The sequence below is a fragment of the Pseudoliparis swirei genome, chromosome 7 (genome assembly GCF_029220125.1).
Source record: "Pseudoliparis swirei isolate HS2019 ecotype Mariana Trench chromosome 7, NWPU_hadal_v1, whole genome shotgun sequence".
NCBI classification, from domain to species: Eukaryota; Metazoa; Chordata; class Actinopteri; order Perciformes; family Liparidae; genus Pseudoliparis; species Pseudoliparis swirei.
The window spans coordinates 11090574-11114824 of record NC_079394.1 but is presented as its reverse complement, the minus strand read 5'-3'; the positions used below and the strand labels follow the sequence as shown (position 1 = coordinate 11114824).

The window sequence follows — 24251 nt, the reverse complement described above, 5'->3', positions numbered from 1 at the left end:
CACTCAGGACTCTTCAGCTTTCAAACAGTGTGAAAATACAGCTCTTTGATTAAATTAATGGGCCACGATACATAATGCAATTCAGACGAGACATAAACATGATTCATCTTCTTTGTAATTTAATTAATAGATTGAGACAATGCTCAAAATCAGCATCTCACCTCTGTGCCCATCCTTGTCCAATTCTGCCCATGTGGACAACCTGCATCTGGCACAACATCTGGAGGTTGCGTCTAAAATTGTTTCCTAAAGATATCCGTTTATCTCCATGGCAGCTGCCATGAAACGACGCCAACATCCCAATATAGGTAATCAGGAAACAGAAAGGACTCCACCGGAAGCAGGAGTGATGGAGGTGAGCAGAAAAACTACAACCTGGGGAGGAATAAAGAGGTTTGTCGGAGAAAAAGTAAATACAATCAATCTATACCATGAAACACACACGGCGGCATTCATCTGATTCCAGTGGACGAGCAGGTGGCTGCTTTGTGGAGAGGAAAATGGCACCAGGAGGTGTCGGTGTTTCAGCAGCCGTGCTCACCTATGTGATATTTCTAAATCTTGCGGGTTTAACTGATACCTCCTACTGCTTTCACAGCGGAAGTTTTAATGGAAAACCGACAACAGAAAGTCAAGGTCCGATTGGAAAGTATAACAAACATTTTGGTTTCGGAAAAGCAATATTGATAAGCACCTTGGCACATTGCCCTGAATACAACCGTGATCAATCCAAAGCTAAACCAAACAAACGGAATGTTGACGCGTGCAAGTTTATTATGGCGATATGCCTCCTGTTATCCGGAGACATACACCAATGCCCAGGCCCAGTTAACGTGATGGCGGGTGAAGGAGGCTCAAGCACGGCGGATCATGGGAGCAACAACACCCTCCCACAGGCAGGCATGGCCAGCAGAGAACCTGCTGGCTTTACCTGTGTCTCTGCTGAGTCTGCGTGCTCTTGCTGTCCGGGGGCTACGTCGGAGGCCGGGGGCGACAGTGCCGGGCGCGGAGAGTCGGGTGGAAGAGTTGGTGTGGCGGCGATCGATGTCTGGGTGACTCGCGGACGGCTGGGAGGTGATGGACGGCGTTCTGGGAGCCGGGAGCGGAGGAGCGACTGCGGAAAGCTTGCCTTGGGGGGACTACCAGCGCTGGAGCCGAGCCTGGAGGCTAACGTGACGGCAGACAGCACCGCGGGTTTGTCGGATCCGTGTGATTCGACATCTTCGGTAAACGAGGCGGCCACTGCACTGACTGAGCCACGGCTTGCTCCGACTAATGATGACATCTGCTCAGGTAGTCAACGTGGAATTGGAACGATCACCCAAAACGTAAATAAGAAACTGCTAAATCCCGCGATCTCAAAGAACAGGAAGTGGGCTGTCTTCACAACTGTCAATCATTCAAGAACAGTGTGGGATCCTACAGTTAAGCCAAAAGGTCTCCTAGGTGGGCATCTAAACATAAGAAGTATTCAATCTAAAAGTGATCAAGTCCATCATCTTTTGCTTGATTCCAATTTAGACTTTCTTTGTCTATCTGAGACCTGGCTCCATAAAAATGCTCCATCAGCAGCAATAACCGTGCCAGGTTACAACATGTACAGGAGAGATAGGGTAGGATCTAAGGGTGGTGGTGTCATGATCTATGTGAGAGATCATATCCAGTGTAATGAAATCCAATCCAATCCAATCCAATCCAATTTATTTATATAGCACATATTAAAAACAGAGGGTTTAACGAAGTGCTTCACAGTAAGCATAGCATAATAATAAAATATAATATTACAGTAGTAGATAAAAGGCATACAAACAAAATAGAGAGAAATCAATACAAAACATAGCTCAAACTGACTCGAAAGCGAGGGAAAAGAGGTGGGTCTTCAGGCGGGACTTAAAGGTTTGGAGGGTGGGCGACAATTTGACCTGGGGGGGCAGGTCGTTCCAGAGCCTGGGGGCTACTGCTGAGAAGGCCCGGTCTCCTCTGGTAATTTTCTTAGTTTTAGGGACTACTAGGAGGAGCTGGTCAGCCGATCTCAGACCCCTTGAGGGGGTGTACACCTGTATGAGGTCAGAGATGTACTGAGGGCCAGCCCATTAAGCGCTTTAAAAACAAACAATAAAATCTTAAAATGAACTCTAAAGTGGACAGGAAGCCAATGGAGGGAAGACAGGACTGGGGTGATGTGATCGTACTTGCGTTTCCTGTAAGCAACCGAGCCGCAGCGTTTTGCACACGCTGCAGGCGGGCCAGCGAAGTCTTGTTTAAGCCGGCATAAAGTGCATTACAGTAATCTAAACGCGTAGAAACAAATGCATGAATTACACGCTCAAAATCAGAGGCGGATAAAACCGGTTTAATTTTGGACAGCAGCCTCAGGTGATAAAAACTGGACTTAACCACAGAGTTTATCTGTTTATCTAATTTAAAAGCACTGTCGATTTTAATGCCCAGATTAGAGACCATGGGTTTTGCATACTGTTGCAGGGAACCCAGGTCAATGGAGGGGACATCGCCATTTGGTCCAAACACAATTACCTCCGTTTTACTCTCATTTATGTTTAAAAAGTTTCGCCATCCAGGCCTTTATGTCATTGAGACAGTCAACCAGGGGCGTCAGAGAGCAGGTGCGTTTCTTTAGGGGTATGTATATTTGGGAGTCGTCCGCATAAAGGTGGTAGGAGACGCCATGTTTTCTAAAAATGAGCCCAAGGGGGAGAAGGTATAAGGAAAATAAAATGGGCCCTAAAATGGAACCTTGGGAACTCCACAGGATAGGGGGGCAGAAGACGATGCGAAGTCACCAAGCCTAACAGAGAAAGATCGCTGGGACAGGTAGGACCTGAACCACTCTAAGGCAGTGCCCCTAATACCCACACAGTGCTCTAGGCGAGAGATAAGGATGGAATGGTCAATCGTATCAAAAGCAGCTGTGAGGTCTAAGAGCATTAAGATAGCAGAGTCACCAGAGTCTGTAGTGACCAGGAGGTCATTGAACACTCTTAGAAGGGCAGACTCAGTACTGTGAAGCGCTTTAAAACCGGATTGAAACATATCGAAAATATTGTGTGCATGTATGAAAGACTGCAGCTGTAAGAGTACGACTTTCTCCAATATTTTTGAAATAAAAGGAAGTTTCGAGATGGGTCTGTAGTTAGCGAAGACAGAAGTGTCCAGATTTGTTTTTTTTAACAGAGGTACCACAACCGCTTGTTTGAAATAAACTGGCACAGAACCGGACTCTAGGCTGCTATTTATAATAGTATGGACATTAGAACCAATAGTGTCCCATATCTCTTTGAAAAGTCGAGGAGGGACTGGGTCTGTGGGACAAGACGATGGCCTCAATTTAGCAACAATGTCACAGAGAGATGACAACGACACTGGTCCAAACTGTTGGAAGACAGCGGCGCATATGATATCAATGGAGGGGTCGAAAGAAGGTGGTGAGATACTGGCTCTAATAGTGGGGATCTTGTCAATGAAATAGCAGAGGAATTTTTCACATACCTCAGTTGAAGCTTCAATACAAGTGAGTAAAGGAGAGTTTAGCATCGCATCAATGGTTTTAAAAAGAACACGAGGTTTGTTTAAATTACTAGAGATAATCTTAGAAAAGTAACTCATCTTTTCCAACTTTACAATGCTCTGATACTTTCTCCAGCTTTCTTTCAAAATGTCACGAGTTACATGAAGCTTGTCCAGTGGTCTGTCTGTAAAGACTTGGAATGTATAGGTCTTCATATTATTTTATCACCACAAATGTCTTTTTCGCTTATTGTAATTTATCGGCCTCCCTCTTCCAAAAACAGTTTCTATGAGGAATTTGAGAAACTTTTAAAAGAATGTAATTTTAGTAAAGAGGTCATTATTATGGGTGATTTTAACATAAACTGGGAGGAAAAATCATCTAGAAAGAATCTTAAAAGGATAACTGATGACTTTGACCTTGTTCAGATGGTCAGTGGGCCCACAAGACTAACCAATTCTTCCAGGACCCAAATTGATTTAATATTTAGTAATAGGCCTGATAGAGTTCTAAAAACTCTCAACATGGTAACTGGACTTTCTGACCACAATCTAACTCTGGTAGTCAGGAAACTAACCAGCAAGCGGTTTAGGCCTTTGGTCAGGGAGGATGAATCCTTTAGAATCCCCAAAAGAAATCTAGATATCTTTCATCATACTCTTCAACTTATTGATTGGGATGATCTACTGTTGGGAATAGACATCGAGGAAGACAGTAAAACATTCTCAGATAAATTAGAGAACACTATGAAGGATTTCAGTTGCAAATTTAGGCACAAACATATCAAACACTCTGTTCCTTGGATGAATGATGATATCTTAAAAATAATGAAAGAACGGGATTCTGCCTTAAAAACTGCAATTAAAAATAAATCGAGCCATGACAGACAACATTTTGCTATGCTAAGGAACAGAGTGGTAATGAAATTAAGAAAGGCTAAGGCAGATTTCTTCCTGACTGTCATAGAAAAAGCGAGAGGTAAAACTAAAATGGTCTGGGATCAGTTACACAAGCTAATGGGACATCCCAACAAAGTAAGGAAGCTGCAAGAACTTAACATTAATGGTAAACTGTCAAATAATCCAGTTGAAATAGCAAAAGCTTTCAATCACTATTTCATTGATTCTGTTGCTACCATTGCTAAATGTTTCTCCCCTGAGATTAGACCTGTCTATACAGTAAATACATTGGCGCCAACTTTCATCATAAGAAATGTCACTCATTCAGACGTCACAAGAATAATCAGTTCTCTTAAACCATCCAAAACTAAAGATACATTTGGTATGGATGCCGTTATGCTCAAAACTCTTACCAAAACGCTAATAAATCCCATCAGCAATATCATCAACCTCTCAATCTCTCAAAACATGTTTCCCAGTGTTTGGAAGTCGGCTGCTGTTATTCCAGTATTCAAAGAAGGAGATCGCCTTTCTACCTCTAATTACAGACCAATCAGTATCCTGCCTACAATATCAAAGGTTGCAGAAAAGTTGGTAGCTGAGCAAATGATCTGCCATTTGAAAAACAGTCCCTTTGCCCTTCATCCAATGCAATTCGGCTTTAGAGCCAATTATTCCACTGAGACGGCCACCTGTTTCTTCACTGAAAAAAATCAAAATTCTACTGGACAAAGGGGGTGTTGTTGGAGTTGTGTATCTTGATCTCAAGAAGGCATTTGACACTGTAAATCATAGTATTCTTTTGTCTAAATTGCACAGTTACAACTTCTCCTCAGGTACACTTAAATGGATGGAATCATATTTGCTAAATAGGTCACAGTCTGTCCAAATTCAAAATCATCAATCCGCTGCCCTCCGCTTGTCCACAGGTGTCCCACAAGGATCTGTCCTGGGCCCATTATTATTTTCCTTATATATTAATGATCTGCCATCAGTTTGTCCTCATTCCAACATTCAAATGTATGCTGATGACACTGTCATTTATTTGCATGGCAGCAATTTGGGAGATGTAGCAAAAGAACTCACTACATCCATGGCTAATGTGACTACTTGGTTAACGCAATGTTGTTTACAACTCAATATATCCAAAACTGTGTGTATGTTTTTTACCAAAAGAAACTCTGATAGTGTAGAACCGGATGTTTTTGTATCTGGGGAGAGGCTAAAGGTTGTATCTGAATACAAGTACCTGGGAGTACTTTTTGATTCAAATCTGTCTTTCAAATCACAGGTGAAAAAAGTTTGTAATCGGGTAAAATACAATCTATCCAATTTCCGATTCTCGCGCAACTACATGTCAACAGAGGCAGCTAAAACATTCATGCATTCAATGGTTTATTCCCACATGACCTACTGTTTAACAACCTGGTCACATGCTAGTGCCACTACGCTCAAACCATTACAGTCATTATACAAGCGGACGCTCAAAACTCTTGATAAAAAAAAAATTCTGTCACATCATTGTCCTATACTAAAAAAATACAACTTGCTTAGTTGGGATAACTTGATTAAATATGTGCACGTCTGTCTGATGTACAAAATCATACATGGATTGACCTCTCCTCCTCTCAAACAATTTGTCACCACACGAACTGGATATCGGCTCACAAGAGGTGCAGCGAGAGGGGATTGTATCATCCCTCTCAGGAAAAGTGCTTTCAGTCATGCTGCTTTCTCAGTACAAGCAGCAGTTCACTGGAACTGCATTCCAGTATCTATCAGAGATCTACAATCATTCAACTCTTTTAAAGCAGAAACAAAGAAATGGTACATTACTACCCAGCTCTGTCAGCACTAGACTGTAACGGCTCCTCCCTCCTCCATCTGCCCAGGTTGGACTTTCATTTTTTCTGTCTGTCAGTTGTTGTCTGTCTGTTGTCCGGTCTCTGTATGTCTTGACTTGCTGGTCGGCCGTTTTACTCCACCTGCGTGTCTTCTCTTGTCGTTCACCTGTTTGCAGTTATATGTCACGTTTAGTCTGTAAGCTTTTACGTTGTATCTCTGACATTATGTTTTTATTCTGTCCATTTTAACATTGTTCTCCCTTATTTTATTTGCTTTATCTGTAGATTGTATTTGTAATCTTATGTTTTTAGGTTTGTTCTTAACATCAGCAACATTGGGACTACAGATGAAAAATAGCCTCTTGGCTAACTCTGGCACATTTACTGCAAAGTTTTTATTAATGTGCACTGTCCCTTATTAAATAAACCATTATAAAAAAATTACAAAAAATATATATAACATGCCAAAACTTAATTGGATGGGTTTTTTTTCACCGACAAATCTCGACAATAAACGTTGAAAATGCATCCAAGGCGTGGATTCATACCATGGATGAATTTCCAAGAATAGGTTGGGATTTATTTTACCCAGAAGTTACAACATTAATTGCATTATGTTAGTTTGTTCAATAAGGTTTGGGCATCTAATTCGGATTTCTCCTGGACGCCTCCCATTAGAGGTTTTCCAGGCACGTCCAACTGGGAGGAGACCCCGGGGAAGACCCAGGACACGCTGGAGGGATTACATCTCCCGGCTGGTCTGTGAACGCCTCGAGATCCCCCAGAATAAACTGGAAAATGTTGCGGGTGAGAGGGAAGTCTGGTCAGCCTGCTGGGTCTGCTGCCCTGCGACCCGACCCCGGACTAAGCGGATGACAATGGATGGATGTTCAATAAGGCTAAGGCCCGAAGGCTAAAGCGTACCTCATGGGCAGAGTGTCAGTAATGCAGGAAGCTCTTGAGGGGAAATGTCCCTGAACTGGAATTGGAAATAACTCTATTGGGGCTCCCTCTGTGGTTGGCTGATAGCCAGACACGCCCTCCTTCATCCACTGGGCGTGGGGTGTGGCACGTCTGTGGCATCATGACAGAGTCATCCCACACAGAATCCCTAAGAAAAAAAAGGAAGATGTTGAAAAAAGAATGTAATCAGTGGGCAGTTAGTTTAACTTGATCACAAACAGTCATCGGGATGAGACGACTCATCCTGAAAACTCAAACGCATTCAAAATGACACCAAAGAGAGCGACAGAAACACTCAAACGTCCTCATACCTGCGTCTACTTGCGCAGACATGCACTGCAGTCGACGAAGACACACGTATTGTGCAAACTAGGCATGTTAGGAAGTCAATATTTAAGTATGTTACTGAACTTAAGAACACAATGACAAATCAATCAAATAATCAGTCTCTAACCATCTTCGTACTCAACAAGGCTGAGAAATACAACTCTCATTCTCCTTTCTTTTGAATGTTCAGTACAAAATCCCAAACACTTTGGGTTGATGAGCAAACACGAAGGAGCCACTTGTGGAACATGTTTGCAGTTCAAGTTTGTCACCAAATGGTTTTAGGCTCAGTTAAGCGGGCTGTTGCCCGACCCACTTGGACCAGAACTTGGGAATGTGGGATGGGTTGGGGGTGCTGTCGTCCCAGTGAGCCATCGCCGTGGCAACCAGTAGCCCAAGGATAACGGCTCCTTTGTGCTCGACCACAAAGAGGGAGAAAGAGAAAAAAAAGAGCTACAGAGAGAGAGAGAGTAGGGGCAGGGGAGGGTGGGTGGGTTGGGGGGGGGGGGGGGCAAAGATGCTCCTCCAAGAAAATATCCATCAAAATGGCAGTTTACCATGAGGTACGTACAGCCAGCCAAACATTTCAACACACTGAAATAAAGACCTGTGTTCTGGTAGGCAAAACTGTATTTGATTGACTTCATCCATCTTGAAATGTAAATTGTGGCAATTGGAGGAGTTTTGAAGATAGCCAAGAAGGGTAATCTTACTAACACCCTAACCCTAACCCATATAAAGCAGTAGAGAAGAGAGTTAGTCGGTTCCCAGTCAGACCTGAATATAATATTTAATTTTTAATCATCAAGCCGAGATTCATCATTTACACAGCAGTGATGACACTCGCCGAAAGAGCAAACAAAAAGGAAAGCAAAAAATGGGGAGAAAAAAGAAATGTAGATGACGAAAGTTGTTCAAAAGGTATTCTCCACTCATCTGAATCACATCTGAAATGAATCCACTGATGCAGAAGGGATGTTCAAAGCCCCCAAAATTCCTCTATAGATATGTAATGCTTAAATTAGCCGCTATATTGCTTACCTAGCTGCACTCTAGGTGACCTGAAGCAGATGTTTAAATCACTTCGCTAAAAACCATTGTTTAAATGACCATGTATTGTGTTTCAGATCTTTCTTTATCAAATTCTCTATTCTGTACAACTTCAACAGGGAGGGTCATCTGTCAAAGAGGAGTAGAGCGAAAAGCGAAAAGAGAGGGAGTAAAGAGAGACTGACCCTTCTCCTTTTACAATATAATCTGATCATACTCAACTGCAGAATATCATCAGGTAAGATGTTTACCTATCACTGCAAACAAAGAGTCGTATGGGGTAAACGTAAGGAGGAAAGCCTTTGTCTCCCTTAATTATTCACACGACACATGCAGTGACAAACACGGTCACAACACTCTGACAACCCAAGAGAGGGTAGATCAAGGTTTAAAATGTTTAACTGACCACCACAGTGTTACACACCTGGTATTGTAACATTAATAACCCACTCGTGGGTTTATTGCCAGGACATTTGGAAGACAAATGCTGTAAAGCAGACATCTCTTGGGTGTTGAGACACGCTAGAGCAAAACCCAATCTGCCCAAGTCAGATGGGGATATCTGGTTAAACTACTGTAAATCAACACAATACAAGGAATCCCCTCCTCTCCTTTACCCCCACCCCACCCTAAATTCAGGTGGAGTCTCTACAGTGAGTGCCATGGGGCGGACACGGAGAGGGGGATGGGGAATGAATGCGAGAAGAGTCAGCATTGAGTATTAATAGTCACTACGTATGCCAAAGTTCCCTGGGAGAACCCAAAGGCTCTGCGCTGGTTCCCACTTGATTTCTGACCTGGTTTTGAACTAGTTGAGCAGGAGGCTGGCAAGAGGCTTCCCAGCCCTTTTCAGGCTTCATCCAGAAGCTAACAGAGGAGGAGGAGGAGGGGGGGGGGGGGGATGCTGCGCTTGTGTGCCAGCTCAGACTTGAAAACTGAAGAACTCCATTACTGCATCGCTCAACATGTTCGTGCTTTTAAGACACTCGCAACTGCCCCCTAAGAGAATGCTCCCGTGGACACCTCTAATCTATGTGTACAATCTGATATCTGTGTGAAGTGCAGAAGCTGCGCACACTTACTGTGTGTTTGAAAAAACAACAACTGTACTTTACCTGTAATAGTCTATATATATAAAACTATTGAAAAACTACTTTTCGCCCATTCAGAGAACCAATTCCACCGATGTGTTTACACACACATAAAGTCGTTACGTGTTCCTTGATAGAACCGTGCAGACATGAAGCGTGAAGATTTCTCAATCATTGGCAGAGCAGGCACAATCTCAATGTAACATCTACAGCATCTGTGAAAGTGGCCCGGCAAGCATGCATCAGAATGAGATGGGGCAAAGGTAGAAATGGTCGGATGACCAGAGGGTGTCGTACCAGGCCAGTTGATGAAGTCTAAACTACTGCTCCACAACTCTTTTCTTATTCTAGAATCTATACTTAATACATATTGGTTTCCTGATGGTCTTTGAAGAATGCACTGGAATCACACAGTGTTTGATGCAATGGAGTTTACTCCTCAAGCAAAAAACACAACCTGGAAAATGAAGTATTCTTGTTCTTAGTCTCACATAGTGTGGCTGACACCGCCTTTGCCCTTTTGAGCTCTTCCTCCGTTTCCTTTGATGTGTCAATATTTATCAATCAAACCCAGTAAATCACAGCTGTGTCCTTTTTTTCTGTCATGGGGGTGTGGGTTATTTTCGTGTGGTTTCTAATGTGTGTATTGCATGTTCTGATGTGTCATGGTCAGCTTTATTTCTCGAGTGGGAGGTGAAGGTCTTCTCCTGATGCCGCCTCGCATAACATAACTCTTTTTATCCCAGCGCAGCTGTTCTTATCTCAGCCTTAGTGGCCTTCGCTTGCCTTTTCCATGAGAGCCTTACCCTACACCTGCTATGCCTCTGTACCAGTAATGCCAGCCTCTCCACGCACCTGTTACGCCTCTTCATTAGCTTTTTTCTACAAGAGACTTTGATCCTTATGCAGGCAAACAGGCTTTATATGTTAACCCATTCAGACCACACTATATTCACACTAGTCATATATGTGGGTTTTAGATACATATTTAAACAAATGGACATAATCGATGGTGCTAGTATGATAAATCACACTCCCACAAGAGACACCTTGACAGAGTGTGAGTGCAAGCGTTTTGCTATTTTGACTGAAGTCAATGTTCATGAGGTGTGTTGAAATATGTGCAAGTCCTATGTGTTCCTTCAGGTCGAGCAAGGATGATCAATGAGGCAAAGACCAAAGGTCCTAAGTCACACATCAGGTGCAAGACATGCCGCATGCATATTTTTAGACACACACACACTGCATTATTCAGAACTAATATTAAATGTTGCTGCTCATACATTGTTTATGGGAGAAGAACAGCTCCTCTGTTTACAGATGTCTGGAGGACTTGCCTGCTCCCTCACTAATTTATAGATTGTATTATGTCATTAGAATACACAATTAGACTATATTTATATGTGGTACTGAAGATTAAAAAGCCAGTAAAACTTTAACAAATACAGTAAAACAAGTGTCTCTGGAGTTTCCCCCCTTTTGGGGAATTGAAATGTGAATACTTATAGATCCTTCCTTGCCTTGCTGGATAATTGCTCACAGCTTGTTTATATATACCATGGACACTAATAGTTCACACTTGAATGCCTCCCCTATTCTTACATTAAGAGGCAGGCAGCCTTCAGAGAAACACTGTGTACCGATGCAACGCCACAGTAGTCATAACACAAGTTTGTTCGCCTGCTTGTGTTTATAGTTTTCCTCTTAAAAAATAAAAAACACGCTTAAACAAGGGCAAGATGCTGTTGAATTATAAAACATTCCCAAAGACCCCCTTATAAGAGAGAATGTGGCTTCTGGAAGAGATTCATTCCCCCACGATGTTCTAGACTAATTATACTAATTTGTCTTGTAACTAATTTGACAATGACATAAGGTCATCATCTTGAATGGGCAGTCTTGTCTCTAGCTGCACTCTAACCTCCTTGTGTCCTCAGTCCCCCCCCCCCCCCCTTTACTCCCAGCCTTCAACAGAGAGGTGTGATAACATCAGCATGAAGTTAGGAGTCCCCCAAACGCCAAAGTTTTAGCAGAATACGCCCAAGCTACTCCCAGGCCTTTGCTGTGCCTGCAGGCTGATAAACACACAGCCACACAAATGTCTCTGCCCATTCTCTGACACAAAAAAAGTTGCTACAATCACCTGTTGATTCAATTACATCAGCCATAGGATGGCAATCGGAGGTCAGTGTGAAGAAGGGGATGGAATGACAGCTGAGTGTGTGTGTGTGTGTGTGTGTGTGTGTGTGTGAAAGAGAGAGAGAGAGAGAGAGTCACAGAGTGGGTTTGAGTATTACACAAAGGGAGGAAGCATCGAAGAATGAGCCCAAAAGTGACAGGAGACAGCTCAAGTTGACTGAAACTGATAAACCTCAGAGCGAGAGGGTGTTAAGCCAAACACGCATACAGTGCTGAGGCTGGAGAGGCATGGCCGTCTAAACTAAGCTGGCTCAGTGACATATTTGCTGAGAACGCCGTTTGACACGGGGTCCCTTTCTGTCTCTGCCTCCCTCCCTCTGTCTGTCTGCCTTTCATGTGGCCATTTTAGGAGACGTTGAGTCACTAGAGCCCCGCTGACAATATGACCGGAGAAACATGTTTACACTTGGCTTGACAGCAGCAGGAGAATGTGTGATACTCACCCTCTTATGAAGATGATTTACTCTCTGCCTCTCTCCGCCCTTCCTCTGTTTAGTTTGGTGGCTGGAGGGGTAACTGCCTGCCTTTTCTTTCTGTCCTCCTCTTTTTCTCTATTTCCATTGGGTCAGGCTGCTCTTGCTGTCGACTCTTTGCTTCCTTCCTCCTGAATAGGTGGTGTTGAGAAAGGCAGAGATGAGATAATCTCTCTCTCTCTCTCTATCTAGCCCTACCTCCCCCTCTCTCTCTGTCTCTCTCTACCTCTCCACCCTCAGTCACACAAAACCTATCAAAAACCCTCACCCATCTCACTCTTTGCCTCCCATTCCTTTTCTCTCGCAAGCCCACCCCTTGCCTTCTTTCTTCCTTTCTCTCATTTGCACCCCTCCAACATATCCTGAATGCTAAACCCACCTCCCATTCTCAAGTTCCCCCTTTTTCCTCTCATTCCTCCTCTTCCTCACCCTGTCCTCTCTTCCTCTATCAATTCACAGGCCCCTCCTTTCAACCCCCCCCCCCTCTCCCTCTGTTTTTTTTCTGTCGTTTCCTCTCATCTGATAGAGCTAGGCGTGCTTTGCTCACTCAGCAGTGAAGGCATACAGCGGAAAGTAGGGGGGGGGGGGATGATGCTGACAGCTGATTGGTTGTCGAAATAGGGGGGGGTCCTCTGTAGTGGCTGAGTTCCTGATTGTCAGAGGGAGGGACTGCAAGGAGGGAGAAGGAGGCGTGGGAAAGTCAGGCCCCGCCCACCTGCTCCTGCTTTGCCTGTTCTGCAGAAGTAGAGAACGAGACCAAAGAGCAATTTCCTCAAACGATCTCCGTGATTGTGTGTTACATTTGTGTCCTTGACAGCGTCGCGCATGTTGTGTGTGCAGTGTTTAATTTGTGTAATCTCTCCCCATAGTATGCCACTGCAAGACCCCACCCCCCACCCTCCCAAGTGTGGCTGTGTGTCTGTTAATTAAAGAACATTTTGACAAAGGGAGGTGAAAGCCTCAGTGTCTAAAGATGCAAACAGCTGGGCAACTCCCTCGCTGTCTTGTTCACTCATACACAAAGACACACTGTGTGTAGCGTGGAATAGGACACAGCGTCTCCAAGCACCAAAGGCACACGGCTTATCTGCTGCTAGTGCAGATAGAGAATGAAGTGCATGTGAAAAAGTTTCTCAGCTGAGTAACAGGAGCAGCCCTCAGCTGTGAGTGTGTGAGTGTGTGTGTGTGTGTGTGTGTTGGCATTTGTGAGCTAATACGGAACAGCATGTTGACTGGTTAAAAACTATTTCTAAAGGAGTGATGTGGTTAAAGTAAACACAGGGTTATGTGTCAAGATCTCACCACACACACACACACAAGTCAAAGCACTCTGCATAAATCATACCTGAAGCTGTCAAGGCCACATTTGTATTACTCAACTGTGCCCGGCCCTCTAGTTACAGACACAAACACACAAATACCAGATTGTGCTGTGCCTTAAGTTTTGTGGATCTTTTCTTCAACCAAATCAAGGTTCTCAGAAGAGTGCAGAAGAGTGCTATGTGTGCAGATTGTAAAACTCTTCAAGCTTGACGTGTGATTTGGGGTTATTTAAAGTGACACGACTTGAATATCTATGTAATTCTAACTCCTCTTAACAATTAGGTATGGTATGTGTAATAACGAAAACCATCTTGCTATTTCAAATTATGTCACACCTGTCGCCTTGATTCTGAACAGATGAGGTTTGTAAAACAACACTTGGCTTCAGGTATCTCCAAATATAGCGATGTGGGGTCAGGGGAGGGAGTAAGTAAGGTAAAAAAAAGACATACAAATAGGGGTAAATAAAGTAATAAAGTAAAATGAGGCAAGAAGACTGTAAACACTGCAATGGTGGGGTCTTTCTCCTCTTAACCCTTGTGTTGCCTTAGGGTCATTTTGACCCGAATCAATATTACACCCTCCCCCCGCCTTAGGATTAATTTGACCCCATTCAATGTTTAATGTCGGTGTTCTTTCGGTAGTCAACAAACAAACATAAAGTGCCTCACACTTAAACTTGGAAAACAATATTAATTCTAATAATTTTCTGGAGGTTTTAATTGCTGGCGTCAAATTGAACCCAAAGGGTAAAATATGTTAGTAAATATAAAGGTAACAGGAGGGTGAAACATTGAATCGGGTCAAAATGACCCAAAGGCGGGGGGAGGGTGTAATATTGATTCGGGTCAAAATGACCCTGAGGCAACACAAGGGTTAAGCAGCACTGCTATTTGGGATCCCCCCCCCAGCACACTCAAATACACCTCTGTCCCTTTAAGAACCCATGGCTGTGTCTACTACCGCACACTTTACGAAGTACACTGCAATACAGTGCACTACAATTCAGTGCACTGTATTGCAGTGCACTGCGTTGCTGATAAGTGCTGTCTCAAATGGAACACTTACGTTAACCACTTGGCGGAAGTGACGGACGCAAATCTGTTCACGGCACCCGCGAAATTAAGCCGGGAGTGACGTACGCAAATCTACTTGCCATACCCGCGAAACTTAAACTGACAAAATGAATGCACTTCTTGCCCTCTTTGTGTCTCTTGTTTACCCCTTTCTCCACCCCATGTGGAAACTGCGATACCTCCACAATCGCGGCAGGAGCCTCCGTGGTCTACCGCTTGTGCTACCTTAGCCATCTCGTCCGCCATTGTTTTAGAAATAAAATGAAAAGCTGGCGAAAGGGCTCCTCCTCTTCCGCTACGTCGCCAAGATGGCGGCCGTTTAGGGCGAGTAGTGTCCATCGTTTTACACTACATTTTTTGCCCGTTTGCAGTGCACCATCCGGGTACTTTCAGTGCACTGAATTCTGCTGGTTTTTTCAGTGGCGCACTTCGAACACTGAAAGTCAGTGCTCGAAGTGCTCAAGTGCGCGGTAGTAGACACAGCCCATGTTACTTTCCATATTTTGGAAAAAAGGGTGTGTCTTCTTTATGATGAGTCTACTCCATTCAAGGGCACTGAGTGCAGCTGAGGAGAAAGAAGCGTCACACGCACGCACACACACACACACCTTCACATTCCATCAAACACACGCACTGATGCGATCCTGACTCGAGAACAGTGTTTGTTTTGATATATATATCTCAACATTGTCATGTCTCGTGTGTCTGAGCCCTTCAAAGTGACACCAGCTGTGTTGTTGGGGCGGTTTACCCAGCAGCACTAAATAGTCACAGCCTTCAAGAAACTGAAGACCTTCTATCGGACTCGCCCAAAACTTTACTTGAGTAAATAATTGAGTCAAAGAAAAAAAAGGGGAAGAGAACAAAATGAGGAGAGGGAAGAGGTGAGGTAGAGGAAGGGTGGGAAAGGAAAGTGTGTGTCGGAAGGAGTGGGGGGGGGGGGGGGGTCTAATACAGTGTAACACTGCACGTCTATAAAGAGGAATGGGCCAATGCACGTGTTGGTGTCCGTTTCTGTTGACGTGTTAGCAGTACACACATGGAGGCCCATTTATGTCTAAGTGTGCATCTCTCCTAGTGAGGGATGAGAGTGGGCAGCAGCCACACTGGACATTCACAAAGCACACAGAAAAGTTCACAGCTATTAACTACAATGGTATTGAAACACTGGTTCGTTGACTCAGAACCATTTTAATGTTGTGATGAAATCTCTGGTTTTACTGTAACTGTAATTAGAATACTCTGATAAAGTAGAAATAGTGTAGGAAAGTCGATGTTCACAATGACAACCATCAGTGTGTGAAATTAACTGTGTGGCCGCATTTGGCCTGCCAGTCTCGATAAATTAAAGCCACTTTAAAACATTTAAAACGAGTAGATCACATGACTTTCTGACTTACATCTCATTGCTTTTGTTTGAGTCTTTATTTCTTCATTTTCTATTTCTATCAGCCTGAGTTATTACGTGTCACCACATGTTAATAACATTTCAACCCTTATTTCTCTGCAGGTCAGTGTGTCTCGACAACTTTATTTCCGCAGGCAACAACCTTCAAAAGTAGGACAGGACCTCTGAACAACATGCTGACCTGCCAGTTTGACCGCGATAACCACACCCACAACTTTACCATCAACAGATAGTCAGTTCCTGCAGGTTGCTTTATGTTTACATTTCCAGAGCGCTGCAACAATCCTGTGAGATGTACTCTCTTTGGAAAGGGTATGTTTGACCAGCTGCCTGATGATAAATAAGATCACAAAGCAGCTTTCATGTGAAATTATTTAACTTTACAGACAGATTTACAACCAAGTCACTATAAGTGTCAATTGTTATAATGGGTTTGGGTTAAATTTAGGAGTGAGGTTAGGTTTAAAGTGAGCACATGCAACAAATAGACATTTCTGACCACAGACTCGGAGGTCCATTTTTAAACTCCGGACTGTCCAAATAAAGCATTCCTCAAATAACTTCTGTTTGTTTTTCCATAACCAAATATGCTTCTCAATCCACTTCTGCAATTATTCCCACGATTCATGACAACTGCTAAAATTACATCTATCACAAAATAATCACAAGCTTTGATTGTATAATATATTTACTGATCTTTCTTTTGAATGTCTTTCAGTGTCTGGTCACAAACAATTATTTATGGTTCACCCACTTTTGCTGTGGGAAGATGGAAGTAAAATGATAGAGACAATTAAGTAATGGTTGATACAAGGAGAAAGAGAGTGCAATGGGAAGCAATGCAGCGATGGTCTTGCTCTTGGTGACAGGCTCTGAGGATGGAATGTTCCAGAGAAATATGTTGCCTATTCATCGAGGATAGGAAATAAGGCCACATCCCTCTCTCTGCATCTCCTCCCTTCCCTCTCACTCCTCACTCTCACACCCTGAATTCAGCTGCCTGTCCTTCTTTACTTCACTCTCCATGTCTGTATGTTTTTTCCCGTCGCCTCTTCTCTGGACCTTTGGGTATTTTTCTTTCTGTCCGTCTGACTTCAGTTCAAATCAATTCCTTTTTTTTTTCATGCTTGGGGAACTGGCACAGCATGGGGGTGTTGCACCACTCAGACTGGTAGTGGCTGAATGAGGTCCATCCAGCCATCTGGGCACAGAAATGAAAAGATCCCTTTCTTTCCTATGTTGCTCACCAATTCCTAACCAGGGCATGTTTTAATCATTTAACCAGCCGACACAACTGATGATTTGTTACTACGATGGAGAAGATTACAATAGCAGAGATCACTCACTTGGAGTGACGTTTGTAGGCGAGATCATTTCACAACAGCAGAATGAGTGGAGGGCACAAAGCACCTGCCTATTTTACCTTGACCTTAAGCTCAAGTTTTTACATAAACTAAAAACACAAGCTTTGTACATACAATGTGTATACACACACACAGAGAGAGAGAGAGAGAGAGAGAGAGAGAGAGCGGCTCATCCATGTTGGTCTGGGGGGTTGTTCCAGGGTGATGGGCAGAGAGAGGTCTGGCTAGGGTTAATTCTGAGAACAGTCCAACACATACACAGAGGCGTGTGCTCGCTAAGCAGCAAGAGTTGCCGCTCTGTGTTTGAGCCCCATGGCAGTGCAAATAGGCAACTAGACATAACACAAGCACCTAAATAAACTACGAGCAACCTAAATAAGTTGAGCACTTGTCGATTACGTGTGTATTTCTCTTTGTATGAAAGCCAATGTATCATACACGCAAACACCTTTCAGTTTAATATCGACATGCTTTTCTGCAGTAAAATATCATACTGACTCTTTGATTTCGCAAATCCTGTCTTCCAAAATGCACGATGATCCCTCATGATCGGTATGAAAAGCACAGACGGCCTGTTTACCTCAATATGGCATCAATATAACAATAAAACTACTCACACAATGATGCTGGAGGACAAGTTGATCACATTGCAAGACTAATCTTGTAAGATAGCTGGTCACCGGAGACGCAACAGTGTATTGGTCATACTTTAACATTGTATGATGGGTTATTTATTTAGCCCATCTGTGGTCTGTTTCCCTACTGTATCATGACACTGATAGCATCCTCTGCTTGTTACACCAGGCCACAAACAAAAATTGTAAGTATACAAATAAAAGGTACGGATTTGCCCCAATGATAAACAAGATGCTTCAGGGCTCCACTTCTTTGGGTGGACAGGAGACTTACTAATGCTTTCAGGCCAGCAGGAAATACATTGTGTGTGTTCTTTGTTGTTAGGGGAAACACCACTGGGCAACTCACTGTTTCAGCTGAAAGAAAAAATACACTGCAAATATCAATGAAAGAAAAAGTCACTGTCCAGTTTGGATCACGACCTCAATATCTTGACTTCAGTCAAATCCACTCTTGAAATTTAATTATTAATACATTTACTAGTGTGGGTATCCCAGTTATCAAACAATAAGCATTGTTTCCCCTGTTCTACTTAAAAGTCCATTTAAGTGCCAAATGATGCATGCAAAGGCTCAGGCCTGTCATACTCAGCCTTTACAAGGTGGAGAGAATAAAAGCAGCACAAATAGAAGAAAGGGCTTTGATGCTGGGCGAGGGAAATTAAACTAATGACAACATACTGCAGAGTAATGGACAAGACAAGGCCGAGAGGAAGAGGGGCAGAGAGGGAACAGGTCAGTTTGGTCCTTGTGACACTGCGTCCAACGAAGGCTGCAAGAAATGATTCTTTAATCTGTCAATTATTTGAAAAAGAAAGACAAAAAGTTCGCAGAGCTCCAGGTGACATGTTCAAATGTTTTGTTTCATCAACCAAAAGTCCTGAATCCAAATGTATTCAGTTTAAAATGACATATAACATGCTTTAAAGAGAGGCTAATCCTCTCAGTTGAGAAGCTTGAACAAGTCCCTTTCAGGCTGCAACTAACAATCATTTTCATTAACGGTTAATCCGGCAATCATTTGCTTGAATTGTCTATTCATTGTTTAATTACATAGAACAGAGTGAAACATTTCACAACTCCTGAGGTTATGTCATCTAATTGTTTGTTTACCCTCACTTTCAACACTTGGAAACCTAAAACTATAAATATCAAACAAGAGAGAGAGCAAATCCTCACAAATAAAAAGCTGGAACTATTATTTTTTCCGATGACTGACTAATCAATAACGTTTGTCATTTTTGTTTCTTAAATGTCGTGTCCTGCCAGCAAAGTTGAATACCGTCAGAGATAAAACTCTCCCGTACCCAGAGTGGATACAACAGCGCGTTGTCTCTCAGGGTGTAATGTCAAACCATGTTGACTTATTCAGCAGGTGGTACTGTCGCCTTGCCAGCCTCCTCTCGCTCCCTGGACTTCTATTGTCAGCTGTGCTTGAGTTAAGTTAAGCTGGCTGCTGCTATACATAGAGCTACCAAACACCCAGAACAAAGATGGAGCTCTTGACACAAGAGACAATTGCAGATTGTCTCCCAAAAGATGTAATATAGTTGTTTCTGACCTTAATTAAACATGAGAAATATTTTAAAGTACTGGATACTAGATGGTTTTTTTTTAGCCATTACCTTCCTGCAGGTATTCTACTGGTGCACTGATCCCCAATCCAATTTGTGCTGAAGCGTTGGTTGATAGATTTTCTAAATAAAAACTTTTAAATTAGTGTGCGGTTTGAGACACATTGATTGGACTTACAATAACACACTGATTTCCTCAAATCAATTCAATCATTCGAAATACTCTTTATTATGTTTCCGCTATAATTCCAGTATTGCATTGTTGTGTCAAAAAGACATTGACCGTCAACCAAATTTAAAATAGTCTCCCAATACTCACTTTTTCCAAGCGTTCTTCAACAGGCACTAAAGCGTTTGTAAGAAGGACTAACGAGTTAATTTCATTGACAGACAGTTGGGTGGACAAACTGACCTTCACTGGTAAGCCTGAAGCTGTGGTTTAGCTAGTGTGTATGTGTAAGGCCCAAGTTGAGGGTTTCAAGGTTAAAGTGGTCACTGTCAAAGCTACAGGTGCTATTTAAAAAAACTGTTCGTAAGAAAGGGAGGAAAATATTTAAATCGTTTACCTAAAATGTATTTTACCTTCTGTGTTTTTAGAAAGAGGACATTTGGTTATCACTGAAAAGGTGTGAATACAATTAAACACACACACATTTACAAACTGTTGCCCTTTTGACCTGTCCTCTTGGTAATTGTACCTTTTATCTCGAGCTGCCTCTGCTGTGTCCCTGGTCTAAACAAGGCATCTTGTACAAACATCATCCCTCTGATTGGTTCTCTATTGCAGTAATTCTCAAATCAAGGACTGGGACCATGATGGGGTCATGCGGTTAAAGATGTAACATTTTTAAAACATCTCGTAGTGCCATATACTGCCTTTAATCTGTGTGATGGACATTACAATCTTTAAGAAATACATACTATTTTTCACATAAAGGGGCATGTTAATAGGAATATATGTACGTTTAATTCAACACTGGTAGATGGACATGGTTTATATACAGTCAGGTCCATAAATACTTCGACATTGACACAATTTTCATCATTTTGGCTCTGTACACCACCACCACAATGGATTTTGAATGAAACAATCAAGATGTGCTTTAAGAGCAGACTTTCAGCTTTAATTTGAGGGTCTTTACATCCACATCAGGAGAACGGTGTATGAATGACAACACATTTTATATGTGGACCCTCCTTTTTAAGGGATCAAAAGTAATTGGACAAACTAACATAATTATCATTGTAATTGTCAATTGTAATACTTGGTTGCAAATCCTTTGCAGTGAACGACAGCCTGAAGTCTTGAACCCAGAGACATCACCAGACGCTGGGTTTCATCCCTGGTGATGCTCTGCCAGGCCTCTACTGCCACTGTCTTTACTTCCTGATGCTTCCTGGGGCATTTTACCTTCAGTTTGGTCTTCAGCAAGTGAAATGCAGCTCCATTGGATTCTGCTCTTAAAGCACATCTTGATTGTTTCATTCAAAATCTATTGTGGTGGTGTACAGAGCCAAAATGATGAAAATGGTGTCCAAATATTTATGGGCCTGACTGTAGATGCAGGTTTAGTAGAAGCAACTATGACAAAGAGTTTTAAAAAATGGATTCTAAGACAGGAGAGACATGTGAGTCTACTAATCAGCAGTAGTTCTTTGTGATTGCTGATGGTTATGATTTTTTTTTAAAACATGTTGTGATTTCCTGTTTGTTATCTTACCCCTAAAACTAACACTTAATGACTAAATAGATCTTTATTTATGAGAGATAATTTAGCTCCCATGAGGATGCAAGTACACTACAAGCATGCACAAACACAAATGAGAGATCAATAGAGCCCAGAGCAGGGTCGACGACAGGACCCAACCCACATAATCATCTGACATCAAATCCTGCAGAGACACATTGGCGGGCTGACAACAAGCCTTGATCAGCTCAAAGCGTTTAATAGCCAAAACCAACTTTCCACGCATACTGAGCACTGCCAGGGTCAGACGCTGAAAAGGAGACCTTGAACCGTACCCACTCAGTCAGAGAACCATACGAGGTATTGAGGGTATATTCCATTCTAACATTGGTTTGGTGCACAGAGGACCACGGGCTAAATGCTGTCCCTTGATTTGGACTCATTATTGTCACTGATTACCTGATGAACTCAATAAAATGGTATACTGTAGCTGAACTACAGGAAGGGTAAGAAGAGCCAGTTGTTGACAGGCAGTAACATTGTTGGTCTGGGCCTAATCTATTTTGACAGAATCAGAAGAAAGTGTATTACAGTATTACGAGCTTTAAGTTACCCTCATGTTAATCATAATACTCTAAATAGCCTAACTAGGTCCTCATGGCTCCTTATATTACCATGAGAAAACACACTGCTACTCATGACCAAACTCTTGCTTAACTTAATCTAACTGGCTGAGTAGGATGCATAGAAGCATACAATGCATTTGCTTTGGGTGATTATGTTAGTAGTTATATATTGTTAAGTAAGCAACAGACCCTCATGGCTGAGGATTAGTGGCGTTGTTTGCCTTTCATGCTAAAAAAAAGTTTTTTATCCCTCCCTCCCTTCTTTTGATGTGAGAGAATGTTCTAGGTTTCTTTGTCTAACCTAAATAGACTGACTTAATTTCCCCTGTGTGCTTTAGAAGTTTGGAAACACAAGTCCCACAGTGATCCTTCATGGGACAAGCCCAGATCCAGGCCAGCTAAACATAATGCACCTCGCCTTCATGCTTGATTATAGCAAAGATCTGTGTGACGTCACACACAACTGAGGACAAAGCCCACTGGTTTCTACCAGACAGAGAGGTGGGTGGCGGGGGGTTGTCAGAGCAACGCAAGGACAAGCAAGGGAGAGAGAAAAATGTGGAGTTATTGCAGATGGAGTTGCTGCGGCAATGTTTTATGTTTGCGTGTGTGTGTGCAAAAATCTTCTATGTACACATGTGAGACAGCTAATGGATTCCAATATGCACGTGTTCTGTATGGCGAGTGTGACTGCATACACTTGTGCCTAATGTATATGTCAATGCCATCCTGCCCTGCATGCCGGGATAATGGGAGGCAGTGCATTGCAGCGTAGCATAATGACACTGTAATAACTGTGTCTATAGACTATGTATTTCATAGACAATGTAACCAGGCTTTAGCACCAACATCAATTGTCCCTTCACTGCATGATGCAATGCAACTCCCAAGTGCAATCCAAGGGAACTACGCCCACTGCATTCAATGCTATCCCCTCTCCTGTAACAGTGGTCATCATCACTTCATCCGCTGAGTTATAGACATAATCTCAGATATATATATATATATATACATGGCAGTGATCCCTCCCTAATGCACAGCCCATGTGCACAAAAGAAGGCATGAGTTTGCATTTATATAAATCAAATATTTACACATGGATTTTTGTTTAACCCAAACCCATAAAGGTGATGAATACATCAGGTTACTATCACTTTGTCCCTAACCACCGCAAACTGTATACGCACACAAACACGCACGCGCGCGCACACACGCACACAAAGAAAGACTGAGGAAGGCAGACAAAGCAGGGAACGCCCCCTGCACACTGCAAACTACTGTCAGGTCATCAACTGGATTAGGCTGGATTCCTATCATTCTTTGCTCTGATTAATGACGAACATGAGGACTCTGACAACCTGCACACGCATAGTGCTAACATTTAATTGCAAGCATCAAGGAATCATACAATAAACAACATATTGTGTTCCCCTCCAATTTCCATCCAACATTAAAGTACACACAATTGCAGATGATGAAGAGATAGCTAGCAAGTAACATTTCTAGATCTTGAAGGCTACTCACCTAAAAAAATGAAAAGTAGGCTGCGGAGGAAAAACACACAGCCTGGCAGCTTGAACTGACGCGTCCTTCTCGTTCGGGAGTTTGGCCTTTTTTTCTTTATCTCTCGTGCTGACTGCTACGTTGTCGCATACCTACCAGATAGCTAAAGAGCAAAAAACGACTTCGATGCAAAAAGCCGTTCGCAAACTTAGCCGGGTTGTTAAACGAATCGTATAGATTCAGTCTCACCCTCCCACTCTTTCTTGCCACATAGCTCGTTTTCTGTCTGACCACGTCCCTTCCTCTCTGTGCCTGTCCTTTTTTGTGTGCTCGCAGCTGTTTTCGTTGTTTCAACCAGCCTGAACTGTCTCCTGTACCTTTAAACAACAGCGTTTCCGGGGTTTGCTCGGTAATATATAGGAGGCGGGGCTTCACGGCCAGCTGAGCGCCTGTCATTTAAGCGATTGGCCGCTTTTCTCTCTCTAAACCAATCAGCATTCAAGGATTACGCCTTCTTTAAAACATGCAGATGTATTCAAACATCCTGCCCCGTGATTGGACGATGACATATTTTAAGAAACGCCCAGTACACGTGCTTTTTCTCTCCTCCCATTCTTTAGTGCAAAGGGTGACTCTTGTGCTGGAGCTCCGACTTTCAAGATTCCTTTACAGAAAAATACAA

The 24251-nt window shown here is 42.8% G+C and overlaps 1 protein-coding gene across 4 annotated transcripts in view; it reads right to left on the bottom strand.

The window, feature by feature from the left end:
- The window catches only part of LOC130197433 (atos homolog protein B), a 31650-nt gene extending 7728 nt beyond the window's left edge, over positions 1 to 23922 (bottom strand). For 2 of the 4 annotated variants that reach the window (XM_056420133.1, XM_056420130.1), the window contains exons 1-3: positions 23591 to 23922; positions 7194 to 7380; positions 162 to 375 (exon numbers count right to left, since the gene is read on the bottom strand). Coding sequence is in view for 3 of the 4 variants with exons in the window: in XM_056420130.1 (XP_056276105.1) it covers positions 162 to 298 (137 nt within the window). In the remaining variant the exon portion in view is untranslated. Of the gene's footprint in view, positions 1 to 161; positions 376 to 7193; positions 7381 to 12342; positions 12673 to 23590 lie in introns of those variants that run through there. The other 2 variants (XM_056420131.1, XM_056420132.1) reach the window with 2 other exon arrangements.
- Between the last annotated feature and the right edge of the window lie 329 nt (positions 23923 to 24251).